The sequence below is a fragment of the Mesoplodon bidens genome, assembly GCF_964165515.1.
Source record: "Mesoplodon bidens genome assembly, chromosome: 4".
Lineage (NCBI taxonomy): Eukaryota > Metazoa > Chordata > Mammalia > Artiodactyla > Ziphiidae > Mesoplodon > Mesoplodon bidens.
In genome coordinates, this window is record NC_138160.1 from 77426348 (window position 1) to 77445717 (window position 19370).

Sequence of the window (19370 nt, forward strand, 5' to 3'; positions counted from 1 at the left end):
TAGGTTATCGTTATTATAGAGAAAAACATGCATTTGTTAGAACCAACTTTTGTAAAGCTATCACACATCCCACAAACACACTCTTTTTATTTTAAAAATTATAATTTTGTAGATGTCAATTATCTCATAAACTGTTTTACAATATTCTACAGAAATAAAGTGATTGCTGGCACATTTTGTTTATAAATTCAACAATCTGACTACTTAAGAGAATTAAAGAAATATCATAGTAATATCCTACAACAAGCCAAATTTACTTTTATCTTCAGCTATTTTTAGTACACTCTCTTTGCTTCCTCTCATTACTACGAAGGGATTGCAAAGGCTAAATAAGGCATATAGACTAGATTCTTGGGCTCACACTGGACTGCCCAGTCTACATGCTCCCTTTGCAAGGGACTGTGCTCTCTTCTAGAGAGCACAAGAGCAGCCAGATAGACCATGTGATAATACCTCTGGTCATTTTTCTTCTCTGTCCAGAAAACATTTGGTCTTTTTGGACTACTAATACATGAAAATTATGACTGCCAGATGCTTCCTCTTCAAATATGAAGGATAGCTTATTATTAAATGAATGTTATGAAATATGTTTACGTTTGTCAATAAAATAGATTGAAATGCATCTCTTCTCTATGCCTGCTCCTAACATCTAGTTGGCCTAGGAACAAAAGAGAAGGGCATTTTCCACAAATATTGTTTTGTGTGACAACAAGAAGTTTGTTTTTCCTTTTCAGTGTAGTCAATACAATGTGCCTTACAGAATGGAAAGGGTTTGTTTGGTCATGTCATAACAACATGCCGAAAATAGTCGCTCCAGTTTAGAGAATGGGAAATGCAAGGGTCATCTGAGTGGGCCTTTAGAGGGAATACCTATCCTTCTTACTATCTGTATATCTGGTTTAATACACCCCATGCTCTACCTTTTTGACATTTCCTAGTCAAGACAAATGAAAATAATTCACCATGTTAATTATTATTTTCTTCTTCTCAAATATTATTATCAAAATCCACCTCTGTGATATCCAAAGATTACATGTTACTTTAAGAATGGCCATCAACTTAATATAAATGACACTCACTTCTTAGTATTTTCTTTCATCAAATTATCATATTGCATAAAATGCTGGAAGACATACACTGCCGTGGAGAGCAGCATGTGCAAGTTTTTCAGGGGTGCTTTGGAAGGAACCTCCTTGCCTCTCTCTTGCAGTCTGGCCAGGACAGCTGTTGCCACTTTACAACAGGCCTCCACAAAGTTTGCTCTAATTTCCTGAAAAGAATCATCTCTGCATGCCAGAGCCAGTGGAAGGATTGTGTCAAGTTTTTCCATGATGTCAGAACAAAACTAGGGAGAAATAAATGTAGCACTGAGTTATTTGTATTCTGACAGCACCGTGTAATTTATGTACAGGGGAGCTAAATTCCAAAATAATGAATCTGGCATCAAACATAAATATAATGACACAACTTTATAATAATCGATTTCTCTGTTGTAGAAAGTTAAATGTTTTATTTCAAATAAAGACCAAAATGATGCTTCTCTGTATATAACCGTCAAACCTTATGCTTACCAGAGAGACATTATGAAAAACTCATGAAATAGCTTTAAATTACTTTTATTTGTAGTTAATAGAACTCAGAAAATATGTATCCATGATTACATTATTTTTAACTTATTCCTGGTTTTTTTTCGCTAAATTTTCAGAGAAGTATTTTTTTAAATTAATCACCACAGATTAAAACAATCTAAAAGCATCAGAAACAATCTCATATAGCATCTTCTTATTGGTAAAGAGTCAGCAACTCTCAGAAGTGATGCACTTAGCTTTTCACTAGTTGTGAAGTTACTCCTTCTTAATGGCAAAGGAGGCGTGATGGATGCATGGGAAGGTGCAACTTGCCTCCACTCCAGGTCGGCCAAAAGTGTTCCCTGGGGAATGTTCTGGAGCCTCAGGGTGGCAATAGGGGATTAAGGCCACCTTTAAAAACTCTCTTTCAAAAACATTTCAGGGGCTTCCCTGGTGGTGCAGTGGTTAAGAATCTGCCTGCCAATGCAGGGGACAAGGGTACGAGCTCTGGTCCAGAAAGATCCCACATGCCGCAGAGCAACTAAGCCCGTGCACCACAGCTACTGAGCATGCACTCTGGAGCCCGCAAGCCACAACTACTGAGCCCACGTGCCACAACTACTGAAGCCCGCACGCCTAGAGCCTGTGCTCCGCAACAAGAGAAGCCACTGCAGTGAGAAGCCAGTGCACCACAACGAAGAGTAGCCCCCGCTCGCGGCAACTAGAGAAAGCCCGCGTGCGGCAACAAAGACCCAATGCAGCCAAAAATAAATAAATAAATGCATTAATTTATTTAAAAAAAATTTCAATGATACGTTGCTGACCTCACTGCGGGCTTAATGCTGAGTAACTATATTTCTCTATTTCCGTAATTACTTCCTGTTTTCTCAGTATGTTCCGTGACTCTCAGAACACAGATGTAAGACTAATGTTAAAGGAATGGTCACTAAGGTGTAAATAAAGATTTAAAAGTTGCCCAAACCAATAAAAGACAATAACTCCTTCAGCCTCCTAAATTTCTCCTGGAGTCATTCAAAGGTATAACCCAAACAAGCAGTTTCTCAGCCCCCCAGGAAGTCACAGAGGCCCTCTCTTTAGTTATCTCAGATTCATGGAGCAAAAAGTTGGCAGCAGGTTTAAGTTCTTTTAGCTAGCACAGTGGCCCATGGATACCAGAGAAGAAAACTGGTATTGGGTCAAGTGCCAAGTGTTTCCCAAGAGACTCCATCATTTTTCTATTGGTTCCCTTTGCAATGGTGTATATGAAAAAAAAAATCTCATATGCCAATCTAATTTGAAAGGATTTCATTTGATACTTGCCTTTGCAATTTTCTTTGGTTGGTCTGCCTCAGGAACCGCACGGTTATCTTGCCAAACTTGCTGGACATTTACAAGGTTCAAAGCATAGCTCATAGCTGAAGACCTTTCATTCTGTTCCTGTTGGAGAATTTTTGTGGAAAAGTCTTCAATGACTGTTGTTATACAATGTGCCATGGGAAGAGACACTTCTTTAAATGCACTTCTCCAGCCAAAATTTAGTAAAGTAGCCTGAAATATAAGTTTATATGAAGTTATATTAATCTTAAATCAGCAAGTGTTGTTCTATTGTTACAGATGTAAAAGTATTACTTTCATTCAGCATGTTGAATGTAGGTATTCTTTAATAAACTGTAAAAGCCATTCTTACAACCTAAAAATATTACCCAGTGAATAAAGCAATATACAAAAACATGCATTCTTTACACACAGTAATATACTGTCATTTCATTTTAATTCATCAGTGGATTTAATCAAAAACTTTGTTTTTTCAAAATTTAATCTCTTAAATATAGTTCAATAAAACCATCTTTATGAGAGCTGAAAGTTCCACTTACTATTTATCACATAAAGCAGTCTTTAAATTCAATATATTTAATAAAGCCTACATTAGATTTTTATAGTCTTTCTTATAGTTTATTGTTAACAAGTATTGCAACATAAGACAGCATTTAATATTCAATCTTTTATTTCTTTTTCATTCTCAGAAATCCAGACAAGCCAAAAAAATAGCAATAAGAAATAAATTTCTCAGAGAAAATATACCACTGTGTGTTTCTAGATTTTTATTTCTTTAGAATCTTACTTAGTTTCTCCACCCACAAAGTGGTAAGCAGCACTACTTTTGTTCCAGAAAATGAGGACTTAAAATGACCTGCATTGCTCTGTGTGTGGGGAGTGGGAGAGGCTGGGGTGGAGGGTGGTGGTGTTTTCTTTTTTTCTTTTGGTCTTTGGCTCATGTGGCTGTATGTTTACAAATGTATATTCCCCTCAAGTCCTCTAATGTTCTCTAAAGTATAAAAGCATTATGGATAGTAAGCTGAATCTATGCTTAGGATTAAACTTTTCCTGTTTTAGTGTAATCTTGTTTACAGCAATAATTTACCTACTCCAACTTCAGAAGACACTAGCCTTGATATTCCTAACTGAATTACTTACTTTTCTGGATCTCAAGTTTTTTTGTTGGAAAAATAAAAGAGCTGAACTGAATGGTTTCTACGGTCTCTTTCAGTCTAAAATTACTGAGATGATGATCATTAGCTTAATTTTCTAGTATACATAATCCCACTAAGCGTTAATTTAATGCTTTTTTTGTACTGAATATACATGCAGTACAAAGTAATAAAGGTGATTCATCTTCTAGAGCTAAAATTCTATGATCCCATAACTCTATAATCAGAAAAAGTGGCTCTCCTTCTCATTATGCTTATAATTAAGATGTAATTGAAATATCCTTTCTAAAGTTTCTTTGGACCTTTAACATCATAGGGCCTGCCTAAAGATACAACTCTCATTTTATTTTTACATAAAATGAATCAATAATTGAATCTACTCAGCTCATATTATTTCTTCTCTCATAAGTGAAACTTTGAAAGTGCCATGCATGTAGTTCTGTGCTGTAACAGTATTTTCTTGGGATGCATTTATGATAGAAATATAAAAAGGAACCTACCTTCATAAAACTTAAAAACAACAACAACAACAATAAAACTCTGCTTTTTGTTCCCCCACCAGGGCATGTCTATTCATTAAAATCATTCATTCATGCATTCAAGGCAAGACGTTACAGGGAAAATCGCCATCAATTGCCATGGTCACAGTGACTTTTTGTGCCTGTGTGCATGCCACGATGATTACCTTTGCCCATGGTAACTTATATGTAATTATACTACCTCCTAAATTCTCTTTTCAAAATATGGAAAGCCAAGCACGTTAATAGCTGATCTTAAAAAGAAAATTGAAAACATTTACTATTCAAATTTCCTCCTAGAAGTCTATTTATTTACATAAAATATCATTGGCTTACTTCTACTCTTCCCATCTGATGTTTGGAATCATACACCTTCCAGTTAGAATATATAAGATTTACTAGTTGATTCAAGAAAAAAAAAAGAGGAAATAATGTAGTTTTCTGTTCTGTGTACAAAGGAGCTACCCACTAAATCCCTTTCTTCTATTACCTAATGCTAATTTCTTAATAACTACTCTGATTTTTGGTTAAAACATAATGTATAATTTCACCTTTTTTCTGATTATTTTCCTTGCTTTCTACATTGAAACTCTGTTAAAACTCTATGTTCTTTTGCCTTTTTAAAGGTTTACCTACTAGATCAGTCAAGATCCATTCAGAAAATAGAAACCACTCTCGGTATTTTGAAAGGAAGAATTTTAATGTAAGGTATTAATTACTAAGGTGATAGAAGATTTGAGGAGCCAAACATGGGTTATGAAGCAAGACAGTTATTTTATTACTATTACTATTACTACTACTACCACTAGCTACGACCGCTCCTAGGGCTGGAGGAACAAAGAATGGGAACAGTGCTATGGAAGTGTAATCCCCGAGGCCACCAGTGAAGGAGGCCAACCTGCCAGGCGGACCTGAAACCTCAGAGAGAGGACTGTGTGTGTGGAGCAGCATGAAAGAAATGAAGGAGTCACAGCTACTCCTGGAGATGTTCTCTAAAACAGAGCAAGGGGAAGAAATCCTCTGGTTTCTCTCCAAGAACTACCCTCCAATCTTCCTTTAGGGCTTTTCATTGGCCAAACCTACCCAGGTCCAGAAAGCAAGAAAGCCTGGAAGAGGTTTTTCTCTACAATACAGAACAGAGCAGAGGAAGAGTGGTAATGGATCTGAGAGCAAACAGGGGCATGCTGGGCAGACTCAAATAAGAGGTCAGTTCAAACTATTCTTTCCTCTTCCCTTTCCTTTTTCATCTCCACTTTCTCACTTTTCAACAGTTGTCTACAGTCCAAATTCTCAAGGTGTAGACCCCAAGTGGGATGAGAACAAAGATCTCTTCACTGCCAGTTCCCTACTCCTTGCATGGAACACACTGTGCAGCACAGCAGTGTTCCCACTAAATTTAACTTTCATCAAAATTAATAAGACAATTTTCAACCAGGAATTATTTTTTTAGTGGCAAAGGGTAAAACTCAAGACATTTTGATTCATAAAGGAGTCATATAAAAATGATGATGCTATTACATATGAATAAAAAACCACCACCCATTTTTCCTCACTTACCTCTTTTACTGGTAGCAATTGCTCTGAAGGAATACTGGTTTCATTTGTTCTAGGTTTCTCTATTACAACTTCTCTATTGGATGTCTCCAAAGTTTCTATGCAATAGAAAACAAACACACAAACTTACATTAAGAAAAACAAACCATACTAGACGTGATTAATAGGTTAAAATTAATTACGTAGAAAAGTTCTATCCATAGTACACACACACACATACAAACACATCAAGGTACAAAGAATACAGTCAACAAGATGTAGGGTGACATTGCCATCACAATAATGAGAGGATCAAAATATAGAGTCCTTTTCTATACATACAACTTGATGGAATTTATATACTATTTATATTCAAATTTGATGTATATGCATATATAATCTGTAAAATTCAGATCCTTTTGTCATTAATTCATTTTCATGTTAATAATGTAGGATAAGTTAACAATACAAAGTAAATATTAATTTCTTTGTTCATTTAAAAAGCTAAATTCTGAAGTACTGCTTTAAAAACCAGTGGTGTTCTTTAGCACATTAATATTTCTTTTTTTGAAACAAGGGAGAACAAAAGCACATGGATAAACATTATCATATCAGGAAAAATTATACTTTTAATAAGATTATCAATGAGTCATTGGAAAAACACAAACACTGAGACAGGTAAGAAGTGATCTCTAGCTTCTAAAATGGAAATACTTCCTCAACTTTTATTTTTCAGAATTAAGAAATTCTTTCCATGGGAAAAATACAGATCTACAAAAATGTAATGAATAAATATGCCGAAGAGATCCTTCCATTTTCTATTATGGTTCTATTAATAATAGTTTAATTCAATATGAATGACTTAGCAATTATCTTTTGGTTTTGCTTAGACTTGATATATGATGACGAATTATATAGCATGATTAATTTTTCTTTTATTTTAATAATCTTAAGAGTCAGTTTCTCCTTATCTCCTGGGCAAACAAATCTACAAATATCAGTGATTCTTATCGGTAGGGCTTCTGACAAATATAGTCCTCTAGAAAATATGTGGGATATTTGTTTGTTTTTCTAAATATGGTTCTATGAGCTTAATCATGAATGATTCTTAAGTAACACAATCCACAGAAACATTCTCTCAAAAGGTAAATATTCCATTTGGTAGGTGATAACAACAACCTTTTGAGAAATGTTATCAGAGTTAATTCTGAGGAAAAGTTTCCCCCAACTCTAGTGTTTCTTAATCACTTTGGATTTGTGAACACTTCATAGAACTTGATTAAAGTGACAGAACACTTCATCCAAAATGCACAATATGACTGTGTGCGCGCACACACACTCACAGGTGCTATTGGAGATTCCCAGGCCCTCTTGTAAAGCACGTTCACGATCCTCAAGGGGTCATGGACTGCAGTTGAGGAATCCTGCTTCATTTCTCAACACACATGACAACATAGACAAGTTTTAGATCAGTGTTATACCATTTAACCTAAAATGCTTTCTCTATGGCTTGCATTTTTTTACATCTTTTGCAGAAGCTAGTGTTATTAATAAGGATCAATCTCAATACTGAAATAAAATCCAGATTAAGCAGACTTTTAAATAAAGAAAAATGAAACTATAAGTCTATTAAAGAAAATATGGAATTTTTCCCCCAAAGATACAAGATAGAGACTTTTCAGAAGGACACAGAAGCCATAAAACAATTCTGCATAACAAAAATATTGCTAATTGAACTGGATATGAAAAACTGGCTTGTAACTCTCTCTCAATGTCCATAGCTTTAAAAAAAATTAATAGACTTTAGCTTTTCAAGCAGTTTTAGCTTTTTAGAAAAAACTGAGCAGAAAGTACAGAGTTCCCATATACTCCCTCTCCCCCTGCCCTCAGTTTCCCCTACTGTTAACATCTTACATTGGTGTGGGATATTTGTTACAATTGATGAACCAATATTGATAGATTACTATTTACTAAAGTCCATAATTTGCATTAGGGTTCATTTTTTGCGTGGTGCAGTTCTATGGCTTTGCCAAATGCATAGTGTCATGCATCCACCATTACTATCACACAGATTAATTTCACTGCTCTAAAAATCCCCTGTGTTCCACCTACTCACCTCTACTCCCCTCCTCACTCTCCTTAGCAACCACTGATCTTTTACTGTCTATACTTTTGCTTTACCCAGGATGTCTTATAGTTGGAATCATATAGTATGCAGGCTTTTCAGATTGGCTTCTTTCACTTAGCAATATTCATTTAAGTTTCCTCCACGTTTTGTGTGGCTTGATATCTTTTTTTTAAATCAATGAATAATATTCCATTGTATTGGCATACCACAGTTTATCCATTGACCTACTGAAGGACATCTTGGCTGCTTCCAAATTTTGGCAATTATGAATAAAACTGCTGCAAACATTCATGTGCTGGTTTTTGTGTGGACATAAGTTCTCAACTCATTTGCATAAATACCTAGGAGTGTGATTACTAGATCACATAAGGCAAGGTTTAGCTTTATGAGATAACAACCACACAGTTTTCGAAAGAGACTGTACTATTTTACATTCCTATTAGCAATGAATGAGGGTTCCTGTTGCTTCACATCCTTGCCAGAATTTGGTGGTGTTAGTGTTCTGGGTTTTGGCCACTCTAGTAGGAGTGTAATGGTATCTCCTTGTTTCAATTCGCCTTTCTCTGATGACATACGTTGCTGAGCATCTTTTCATATGCTTATTTGCCATCTGTATATCTTCTTTGGTGAGCTCTCCAGATCTTTTGCTCATTTTTAAATTGAGTTTTGTTTTCCTGTTGAATTTTAAGAGTTCTTTGTATATTTTGGATACAAGGTCTTTATCAGATATGTATTTTGCAAACGTCTTTCTCAGTCTACGTTTTGTGTTTTCATCCTCTCTACGATCATTCCTTTTTACTTAGCAATTCCACCTTAGTAACTTACTGTCCAGATATACATGAGGACATATAAGACATAGTTCAAGTAAATTTGCCGTATCATTGTTTGTGGAAGCAAATGAAGAGGAAAAAACAACCCTATGTGTCTATTAATGAGTAGCTGATTAAATTATGGTACATGCACCAATAGAAAACTATTCAGCTGTTTTTCTGAATATGGGGTGTTTCTAGATAATTGTTAATAAAAAAAAGAATCTCTGTATAGTATGACAAGATTTTGTGTTATTTTAACATGGGGATATATATGGAAGTAGTTGCCTTTGGAAAGGGAAACTAGACAAATGGAGTGGAAAAAGACTTAATTTTAACCATATATTCTTTTATCCTGTTTAAAATTTTACTACATGTCTGGACAACTATTGGAAAATATTTTTAAAGAAGAAAAAAATAATAAAGATCAAGTTGTCAATGACATGAAGAGGAAGCACTTGGATTCTTAATGTCACTTTACTTTTCTACAGATAGGTCATAAAAAATAGTTGATGTAAAAGGTATTCACCCTGGAAAAATAACATTAATTCAAAGCACAAGCTTTGCAGATCTATTCTTGGAACTAACTATTTGCCATTGTGTAACTATAGTTTAAAACTTACAAAAAAGGTTAATTATTTTATATTTATCATTTCATTCCCAAATACATTCTGCTTATTCACTCAAAGTAATGGGCTTTGATGTTTACACACACCGTCTACCTATTTTCAAGATGAATTAAAAAATAAGATAAGCTTCCCAAGACTTCTTTTGCTGGTGAGCAATTCTGTAGTAAGATAGAAAAAGAATTATTGAGCAATTATGATAACCTGTATCATATAATCTTCCCCTCCAAATTAAAAATGTTTAAAAAAATTTAATCCTATACAGAGAAGCCAAAGGGATTATTTTAAGGCAGGATTAGTAACACTGAATCTAGACTAATAAGATATCTCATGATTTTAACGAATTGTGGCATTTTTATATTTGTTTGGAATTCAAAATGGTCAATTTCAAAATTTGGCATTGTCAAACTTTATGAGCTCTTTGAACATTTAACAAATTATTTCACCTATTTAAAAATATATTGGACATTCTATACACTTATTAGCATTGTCTAGAGAAGGTAGCCCATTTTTGGCTCATCGTTCTAAAACATAGTTATTTGCATGCAGTCAACACTGGTTTCTTTAAGAGCGTGCCCAGACTAAGGACCTCAGTAGAGTAGGGCAGAGGGTCACAGGAATGCCAGCTGCTGAACAGCCTCTGCCTATGGAGTTTGCTGTGGTTCATTTTACACTTCTGGTTAGGTTCCACACTGCCATTTTCTTTCATAGAGAGTAGAGGTTGGCAGTACTTCCCTGTGACATCCACTTTCACACCCAAATTGGTCTTCATAGGCTCCCATTGTGTGCACTACAAAGCAACTTGCCTTGTTGGCAGCTCTAAGTGAGAACTACAAGTCTCTCTTTTCTTTACTGTTCTTTTCTGGCTCACAAGCAACCTCCCACCAAAAGCTGAATCTGTAGAAGAGACTACATCCAAGAGATAATACTATGAAAAAGTATGAAGAGAAGCCCAGGTGGCCACCTTGCAAATTTCCAATGTGGAAGCCTTCGACCTCTCTGCCCAAGAAACAGCTAAAGTCCTAGTGTAATGAGCTTTACAAACCCTAGGAGCCTCTTTACCTTAACTACATACGCCTCCCTAATACAATCCCTTAACCATCTAGCTAAGGAACTCTTAGAAGCCATTTGACCCCTCTTAAGACCCCCTAAGAGTACAAACAATCTTTCAGAAGATCTGAAATCTTTGATTCTTCTGAGACAAACCCTAAGTGTTCTTCTTACATCCAATTGAAGCAGCCATTGCTTTTTGTCATTGCTGGGGCTAAAGAAAAATGAGGGCCAAGAAACCTCCTGGTTTAGATAAATCTCAGATGCCACCTTTGGAAAATTTGAGGAACTGCCCGAAGAACAGCTTTATTCTGAAGGAGTATTAGAAGTGCCCCATAAATCAAACCCGAGTCCACTCCATAAGATAAGATCACCTAAAAGAAATACAGTAAGATCCCATAACAGTGAAATAATGTCCTATCATTTTTCTGAAATGACCAAAATAGAAAACCATCAAATCATGACCAAACAAAAGCAAATAAATATAATGACTAAATATCTTTTCTTTCTCAGAAAATATTTCTTGTGTCTCTACAAAATCTATTGTGTTGTATTCAAATTCCTAAAAGCACTGCCAAGTTGGCCAAATCTACATTATAGTAGTAAACATCAAAGTAAAAAGTAAAACATTTGGTTAATCATCTTTATATTTTCTCTATGTGATGTTAAGCACCTGGATATTTTTAAAACATCTGGACAATGAAAAAAAAAACCTTACTTTTCATCACATTGTTTTGGTTACATAGACATACTAGGTAACTCCTTCTAGGATCTTTATTAGCAAAATATGTTCCAATCAAAACAAATACACCAAAAACCAAATGACTTGATCTTTTTTCTCCCCATCCTCTCCCACACAAGATTTCTAAGCAAAACATTAACTATCAGGATAACTTAAGATTCATTTGGTTTCTTTAATCATTCAAGAAATCTTTTCCTTCCTGATTTAAGAAACCAAGGCTTTTGATAAGAATTGATTAACGTGGCTATACTGAATAAACCATTTAAGATTTTTCTTGACAATTTCCCTCAAGATCATTCTTTTCATTCATTTACATAAAATTATGGCAGATTAAATCTTGGCTTTGTTACAAAAAAACATGAATGAAGAACACATATATCACAAGAAGATGTTCTAATACTTAGACATTTCTTACAGATGTCCTTCAAATTTCTTTCCACTTACTATGTTTGATAATCCACAAATGTGTTTCTATAGTACATTATTATTAATGTGATACTGAAGTTGCTTTTATCTGCCATGCTGCTTATATGATGACAAATTTGGGGTAAGACAGTATACTGTGGCATAATTATATATTGTCTCTGTTGATTTTATTCAATAATCATAACTATTGCTCTCAAATACGCAGCATTGGCAAGTCTCAACATTGTTTGATCTCAATCCAGTGCAGTTGAACCAGCTTTTTCTTTTTCTCCTTTTTTCCTGAAATCAGTGTGTCAAATCTTTGCTTCAGTTCTTGGCTATTTAACTTTTATATCTTTAGAATACCTCTCTAACACAACTCTAGTTTTGAATTTATGCTGCCCTTAAGAGGAATAAATTTCTCAGAATGAGCTATTTCTCAAGGGCCTGGCTTAGGACCAATAGAAGATGAATCCAAATGGATAGGGGTCTAGATGCTTTGGAGTTCACTGTTTTTTGATCCACACCTCAGAAAAGATCTGCTAGAGATGTGGATGAGAGACACCAAATCTTAGCCGGGCATGATGGATGAGTACCAACACCAAGTGTCAACTGCTTGTGGCACCAATAAATTTTTGTCAAAAATTAGGACATCATATTTCTCTATTCAGATCTCTCTTTGATCCAGTTAATTCCATCTAGAAGACCCTCTAGGGCTCACATTACCTACTAATAAATTGACTTTTTCATTCCATCTTTTAATTTTCATATTATCTGTCCTATGTTTTTAATATTTTCCCATTTGATTTTTTGTCAGATTCAGAAATCTATATTCCACACTCATTTTTCTTCAAATTATATCCAAATTTGGAAAAAACAATCTACATTATTTATTTTATAATTTAATAGTGCTGCTTAAACTTAACCTGAAACGTAGAAGGTCAGTAACCTATGCTTAATATAAAACAAACTCCAATCCTATAACTTTTCTAACATTGTTTACCCAGGCTAGGTAAATAAAGAAATACAAAAGTAAATATATTAAACTACATGTAATTTTCACTAAGAAATCAGGTTTTGAAATTTGCAGATTGATTTTTAATCACTTGCTTCCCTCACTTTGTTTTGCAAACGCAGCCACTATTCAAATTTACTCTCCTTAAAATGATATGTGGTATTATGTAAAAGAGAACTTTGTATAGTCCACTCTGATATAGATGAAAATCTTTATAAATATAGATATGAAAACAGAGAACATGTCTTAACCATTATGCCTCTGAATTGTTAGAAACATTATTTGAACACACATGGCACACTTTTCTTTAAAAGGATTTTGTTGAGACTAACTAGAAACAACATATTGTATAATTATAATTACAATTGTAACAACTCACATTTATTGTTTATGATATGCTAGACATTCTTTTAAATATTTTACACTCACTAAATCATTTAATTCTCACAACCCTACATAATATATTGTAATCTAAAGCACTTAATACTGAAAGAAAGAGAAAATTATCTTACATCATCATTTTAAAGATGAGAAACTGGTCGTCTAAGGAAACTAAATATTTTGCTCAAGGTCATCAGGCTGCTAGTGGCAAAAGAGGAGCTACTAGACCATCCGGTCTCCTTGATATTTCCAAAGGCCAGGCTGTATTTCTTTGAGTTAAAAAAAAAAATTGATCATATTTTAACTAAAGATAATTATCCAAAATTGACTTATGATGCTTTTCAATTAAAACTACGGAATTTACAATGTATAAAGGATAAAAATATAATTTCAAGGTGTGCTTTATAGTTAATGTTTATTTAAAGAATTCTGTCCTGTATTTTCATTTTTTCAGGTAATGGTATAGATTTAATAGCAGGAAGCAGAAACAGAATTATAGATTTGCAGAAGAGCATACTACCTGAAGTATTCCTGGGTGTCTTGAGCCATAAAAACATTTCTTCAAACAATTCCTGAACATTTTGTTCCAACTTCAAAAAGGATTTTATGAGCTGTGATAAGAACTCGAGTTCATCTAAGGAGAGGAAAACATTTCTTCCTTTCTGTGGGCATTCAGGAGTAACTGTGAAAAGAGCAGATCAATACTGTTGAACATGTTATGTGTTTTCTCATTCGATATTAGAATAATCAATGATTCCTTAAATCATCAAAACTAACAAGATCCTTAATAATTAAACAAAGTTTGTTCTTTAGTAAATACATATAAAATCTCCTGGGAGAGTCTTTTTTTTCCCCCCCTGGGAACCTGGAGATAAGTATTCTGCTTGATGCAAACATGACAATTAAATAATTTTATTAAATCTCAGAGTTATTAAAGGAATGTGATTTGTCATTATAAAATCACATCTTATACAATTCTGTTTCTTTAAGGTCTGGCATAATTTGAATCTAGTCACAAGGAAATATCAGACAAACCTAAACTGAGGGACTTTCTACAAAATAGCTGGTCTGTACTCTTCAAAAGTGTCATGTCAGGAAACACAAAGACTAGGAAATGTTCTAGTCAAAAGGAATCTAAAAAGACATGACAACTGAAATCAATACATGATCAGCATTTTATTTTATCTTATTATAAAGGACATTATTAGGGTAATTTGATGAAATCTGAGTAAGATCTACAAACTAATGGTATTACTGCATGACTATTAATTTTCTGATTCAGACAACTATACTGTGGTTATGAAAGAGAATGCCCTTGTTCTTAAGAAATGCACACTGAAGTATATAAGGGTAAATACTTGTGATTTATTCTCAGTTCAGAAAGAGAAATCGGTTTAAGTGGGAAAGAGAATGCAAATTTGGAAATGTGGTAAAATATTAACTTTTGGGGAATCTGATATTTTTTAAAGTGTGAAATTAAAATAAAAATTTAAAAGAGAAAAAGACTAGATAAAGGATATAAGTCTTCAAGACCTTAAAAGTGTTGTTCTTAGATCAATAAAAAGAAGCAAGTTAACCTATTGAATCTAGATTATATTATTCATGAAATCATAATTAAAAATAACTTTGGTCTAAATAATTATGATATCTATTGCTTTCCTAAGAACAATACAACTCAAAAGATCGATTTTTTTCCCTCATAATGACATTAATTGTTGTCACACTACCATTTTAATATGATTTAAAAAAAAACAAACTTATACTCCTTAAGAGTATGGAGAAAAAGACTGACCTCACTAAATGGTACATTTGAGCAAATTTTCAAGGATTAAAAAAAAAATCCTTCCTTTTTGATTGTCATTTCTTAAAACATGTATATAGGAAGTGTCTTGAGGCTAAATTACAAAATGGAAAATTTGTAAACTCTTAGAAAGTAAGCATTTAAAGTGCCTTTGGAGAGAAAATACTGAGTGCTACTTAGAAATGATATAAGGTCTGGTGATTCCACGTGAGGAAAAGATTATCTTTGTCACATGGATTTAGAAGGAAGTTTCCAGAAATGTAACAATTTTATGGGTTATCCACTTGCTTCACTGAAATTTTTAAATGTTGGTATCAAATTTGTAGCCATGTGACACAGTCTTTCGTACGATATAGGACCAAAAATGTCATGGTATCTTTGCAGATAGTATGAGAGAGACCAGTCAGCCAATTTAAAATGTGGAATTTAGTCCCGTTCTTAAAGAGTAAAAAAATGCTTAAAAAAATCTTTAAGTATTTACAAAAACTGTTTCACCTCTACATTGATGTTAACCCCACATATATTAAACTCTATCTCTAAATAGCCCTACTCACAACTACTAGTCTCCCATAGGCATGCCAGAGAACACAAGCGTGTACAATCATCATGTATAACTAAGGTTTTGCCATTAAAATCATGACCCCAAAATGAAAAGAAAGGAGAACAAATATATTATGATTCACTTAGCTGTTGCTTGATTCTCATTTGGCCTGTAGATGGAGGCTGGTCTAACCTTCTAAATCATAAAGATGTTCTTTCTGGAACCAGATTGTTTATAAGGCATTTTCAAAAATTTTAAGAATTCTTCCTAATTCTTTAATAGTTTGGCTGGAAATTAAACATAGGTTTTGTGTAGCTCAATTCTAAATTGGAAATGTTGTGAATGTTTACAAAGTAAGCAAAAAAGCCACCCCCCCCAAATCTCTGAGAATTATGTATAGATATATATATGACCTAACAGTGCTACTTGTTTAAAAATATGTAGGGTTGGAGGATTATACATGAAAAGGTCTTACCTTCATGACCTGGATTTAGAAGGATCTTGTACTCCAGAAATATAACAATATTGAAAGGCAAATCTATTTCAATCTATGAATCATTATAACTTAATAATGAAAGAGGATAGAATAATATGTATGACCTAAATCTAATCATTTTGTCCCTGAAAAGCAATGATTATGATACAGGTCCATTAATTAGTAGTTCTTATTTCCTATTACTATTAGCTCAGTGTTCTCCCAAGGTGCATCTTGAGGGTTAATTTATGGGGAAAATAATTTGTGATTAATTCATTTTGTGAAAGTCCAATTGAAGTAAAATAAAACACAAAGGATAAAATAGAATTTCCCAAACTTATTTCTTTTATTTTCCGGCACAGTATCTCACAGGACTTGTTTTAATCATCACACTTCAGCTCATGATTTCTTTCTGCCCAAGCATACCTATTTTTCTGTTCCTTAGACTTTTCACTGTTAATCACACTAGGAAAGGGTTTACCCCAGCAGGAGTTCCCTTTACTTTTGCCTTCACTAAATTAATCTCCTTTTCCTTCTTCTTTCAAGATTAAATTCTTATCTGGATACAATCAATCCAGGAGTTTGCCTTCCCGTGTTAAGCCAATCTGGTCTTTACCTTTCTTTCTTTCTTTTTTTTTTTTTTTTTACATCACTGTAGAACTGTCTCGCTTCAAGAAATTTTGGACATATCTGTTTACACACAGGCAAATATGTTTAGCTGGGTACCAATCACTGTTATAAAATACATGAAATAAGGATTGTTGTTTTATTGTAGAATGAGCTCTATGATTCTTAGGAAATACAAACTTCTCCTAAATCCCAAGACAATTATAAAGAAAAAATCTAAATTTCCATTTTAGAGCAAGACATTATTTAAATTTACCATCAACTAGCAATGAATAAATTCATGTAAATAATTACTAGATAGCTGAGGTTTTTTCCTCTCTATATATTTTTAATAAAATTTTTTTCTAAAATATAAAATTCTCTGCTATTCTATTATTCGGAATATTTAGAACACAATTGAAATTTTCATTCATGACAAGGTTACAATGAAAGTTACTTATTTTTGTGCTGCACTCAGGGACTAAAGTCTGTCCCTCTGTTAAAGGGCATTTCTCAAAATGACAATCATTCGAAAAGGGTTCTGTGATCAAATAGGTTTGGGAATTACTACATACTAACGATTCTTTTAAGTGATTCACAGTGCAAATTAGTAAAATAAAGTCTATTCACTTCTATAATAAAGTTAAAAAAATTAAAAACTTAATGTTTCTCAAACTTTTCTGACCAATGAACACTGGTTTACTGACATATCTATTAACTTCTAGAATTTCTCAAACTGCTTAGGGGACACTGCTCTGGATTACAGTCCCACTTGAGTATTTATAGCTGCTTTGTAGTGTTTCCCCTATTGTTAGGCCTTTCACTGTGGGTTCTTGTTGCTGCCCTTTTCCACTTATAAACTGTTGTTCCTAATAGAATCATGGTATTTTTCAGACTCCTTTGAAAAACTAATGAAAGTCTTCTAAATCCTTGTAGACCCTCTTATTGAAAAAAAATCAAGTAGTCACAGTTTCAGGGCTAAACAGAACCACCTGAAGTCCATCCATGGTTGTCATAGGGCAGCATGGTCCAGGACTTTGTGTTTTATTAAAAATGCAAATCCCTAGGTCATCTTCAGATCCCTTTTAAGCAAGTGCCCCAGGTGAGTTTTCTGCACAGGAAAGTTTGAGACCACTGCCTGAGGGATCCATGAACTCCAGTTAAAAACCCTTGTGGTTGAAAATCACTCTCTAGGCATCAGAAAATAGATTTTGGTCTTAGCAAGTCAACCAAAGAGGTGCTATTGTATAAAACATCAATAACTATTAAAAACAAAACAAAATAAAACCCTTTACTTTTTCCATGGTCAAGAAATTTATTTATGATTTTTTTTTTCATTTCTGGAAGAAATATGGAATGCCTGTAGGGAATTTCTAAGATAAATTATTATTTATCTATATATTTGCCCTGGGCAAAGGTAGAACTGCTCTTAGAAAAAACACCTAAAGAATAGTTAGAGTTCTTTAGGCACACTCATCACAAATGTAAAATGATTTCCTTGAGTCCATAGATTACGTCCAGTTTATTCATTATAGTATCTTAAGAACCCAGCACAAAGTAGACACTCAAAAATACTAGTTAAAAAAATAAATGTATGAAATCCCTAGAAATATCTAACAAAGAAAGAAATATAAAAGATTTCATACCTAATCCTAAGATGCATTCTTCAAAACAATAAATATGTAAAGCTGTAAGTCAATAAATAAATAAATAGACAAATAATTACAGTATTATATACACACTCTTTTTAGTATTTTGTTTGACAAAATAGATTTAAAAATTATTTCTAAAAAAGAAAATGTGTGCAAAAAGATATAAAAACAATGATGATGTGGAAACTTGATAAAGCATATTGATACAACTGACTAAAACACAATTTTTCTGTGTTTAAAAATAAAATTATACTTTAGAAAAAAATTCCACCATTAAAAAATGCACAGATATTCATAGAACTGTATCTTAAAAAAATAGAGAATCTCTCGTCTCTCTGTCTCTCTGCCTCCTGTCTCTGTCTCTCTCTATATGTATATTTATGCATACACACACATATATACATATATCACTCATAAAGAATATATAATACTATAAATTATATGCTTAGAAGTGTTTTTCACCCAGTGACTAATAGTTAGAATATTAACTCCATTATCTTGTAGCAAAAATAGGGACACTGAAAATAAATCTAGAGGGACATTAAAGCTTCTCACATTTGATCTACAACAAAGCAGCTTTTGGAATAAATATCAAAGTCCAGCTAAATCAGACAGAACATAAAAATGTGGGTTGTGGCTGAAAGTACACATATTATTTTCCAAAACCATTAGCAACAGAATTCTTGTTAATAATAGCATTAAGATACATGAGAAAATGAGAAGCTAGAAAATCAGATAATCTGAAGCTGGTGGATCAGTATAATAGGATAAAAGGTGCACATTTTAGTTTTCCCAAGAAAAACGAACACTAGCCACCCTATTATTGACTGTAAATGGATCCATTTTCAGTGAGGAAGTATTCTTGATGCCACCAGACAAGTGATGTAAAAAAGAGGTGACACACAAAAGCTATTGAAAGTCTCATTATTCCAGATGAAATTCATGACATAATCCAAATGGAAGATATTTGTTCCAGTAAAGAGAACTTTTTAACAGTCTTACAATAAGAAGTCAGCAAAGACTGCTTAGGA

The 19370-nt window shown here is 33.5% G+C and overlaps 1 protein-coding gene across 3 annotated transcripts in view; it reads right to left on the reverse strand.

Moving 5' to 3' along the window:
* Positions 1-19370, reverse strand: part of KIAA0825 — a 407300-nt gene that overhangs the window by 272992 nt on the left and 114938 nt on the right. For all 3 annotated transcript variants that reach the window (XM_081233566.1, XM_081233568.1, XM_081233567.1), the window contains exons 7-10: positions 13785-13946; positions 6133-6227; positions 2889-3116; positions 1080-1345 (exon numbers count right to left, since the gene is read on the reverse strand). In XM_081233566.1, coding sequence (XP_081089692.1) covers positions 1080-1345; positions 2889-3116; positions 6133-6227; positions 13785-13946 — 751 coding nt within the window. The remainder of the gene's footprint in view (positions 1-1079; positions 1346-2888; positions 3117-6132; positions 6228-13784; positions 13947-19370) is intronic.